Source organism: Humulus lupulus, chromosome 7 (genome assembly GCF_963169125.1).
Source record: "Humulus lupulus chromosome 7, drHumLupu1.1, whole genome shotgun sequence".
Lineage (NCBI taxonomy): Eukaryota > Viridiplantae > Streptophyta > Magnoliopsida > Rosales > Cannabaceae > Humulus > Humulus lupulus.
In genome coordinates, this window is record NC_084799.1 from 146,645,625 (window position 1) to 146,647,034 (window position 1,410).

A 1,410-nucleotide genomic window follows, 5' to 3' on the forward strand; every position below is an offset into this window, starting at 1 on the left:
CCAAGATACAAGGGAAATACACTTAAGAATCTAAATTATAATTCTAGTTGCTAAACACCATAAGAAATAATCTTGATAAGTTCATAGTCTTCTCAAGAATAGATAAGCACACAAAATAACTAGCTAAAACTTCTCTTAATCTGATTACTTGATTCAAACATACAATACTTGGTCCTATTTATAGGAAAATTCGTTCACTCCCTTACACATAGCAATAAATTACAATTAAAATGTAAAATAAGACCCATACATAAATCTGACTTGAACCTCTAAAATTGGAATAAATGCACAACTAAAACTATTGAAATAAGACCTTAAATACATAATAACTAAGTAAATGTCTTGGAAGTTGTCTGAAGCCTTCCCAAGGTGTAAACAGACATAAATGAGATAGTTTTATGTCTTCGAAGACTTATGAACGTGGATGTTTTTCAAAAAGGGCCTTCTAGAACCTTGACATTGTGGATTGGGCTCTCTTGAATTTTGTTTAGGACTAAGTTGGGCACCCATGCTTAAAAAGATAGTTCTATTTTTGAATCAGCCCAATTAGAGCGTCTTTGAAACGTTTAGCTCTAAGTCTTGTAATTGGCCCACTAGACAATCTTAGTGGATCATTGGGGACATCTTCTTGATTCCTTGGAGACCCACGTCCATGATGATTATGAACAACTCCATTAGCTCCTTGATTTGCATCATTCCCCCCTTCTTGAAATTGATTTGCCCTCAAATCATCACCTACATCAAAAAGAGATAGATCAGAAACATTAAAGCTAGCACTTACTCCATACTCACCAGGTAAGTCAATCTTGTAGGCATTGTCATTGATGTGTTCCATGGCTTGAAATGGTCCATCACCCCTATGAAGAAATTTTGAATGTCGTTGCTCTGGAAGACGCTCTTTCCTCACATGTAACCACATCCAATCTGCTTGTTCAAAAATATCCTTTTTGCTACCCTTGTTTGCTTGATGGATGTATTGTTGGGTGCTCCTTTCTATATTTTCCTTTGTTTTCTCATGAATCTTCTTGAAGAAATCACCTTTCTTTTTGCCATCTATGTTCACATGCTCACCCAATGGTAATTGAGTTAAATCCATAAATGTTGTACCGTAATTTCAACATGAGTCCTTCACTCAGCTCGGGTACAACTGGCAACTAAATATACAGAGAAATAACCAAGGAAATGATATCTATTTATTACTCACATAAGCAACTCTGGTTTCACATGGGCACATGTGGTGTTAGGCGTCTTGGGTTTAACCCGAGCTACAGACATGAAGGTTGTGAAGCACGAGCTCATAATTTTCAAATGGCTGCCGAAGTACAAGCTCAGAGAGATATCCAGCTCATGATAATTAAAATATATTGCGTACCCGTGGATCCCCAAAGACTCGGGTACTTTTATACGATT

The 1,410-nt window shown here is 36.6% G+C and overlaps 1 protein-coding gene across 1 annotated transcript; it reads right to left on the bottom strand.

The window, feature by feature from the left end:
• Positions 1–526: 526 nt before the first annotated feature.
• On the bottom strand, positions 527–1,096 carry LOC133792266 (uncharacterized). The gene has a single exon (XM_062230174.1). It carries the CDS (start codon positions 1,094–1,096, stop codon positions 527–529), a length of 570 nt encoding a protein of 189 aa, XP_062086158.1.
• Positions 1,097–1,410: the final 314 nt, after the last annotated feature.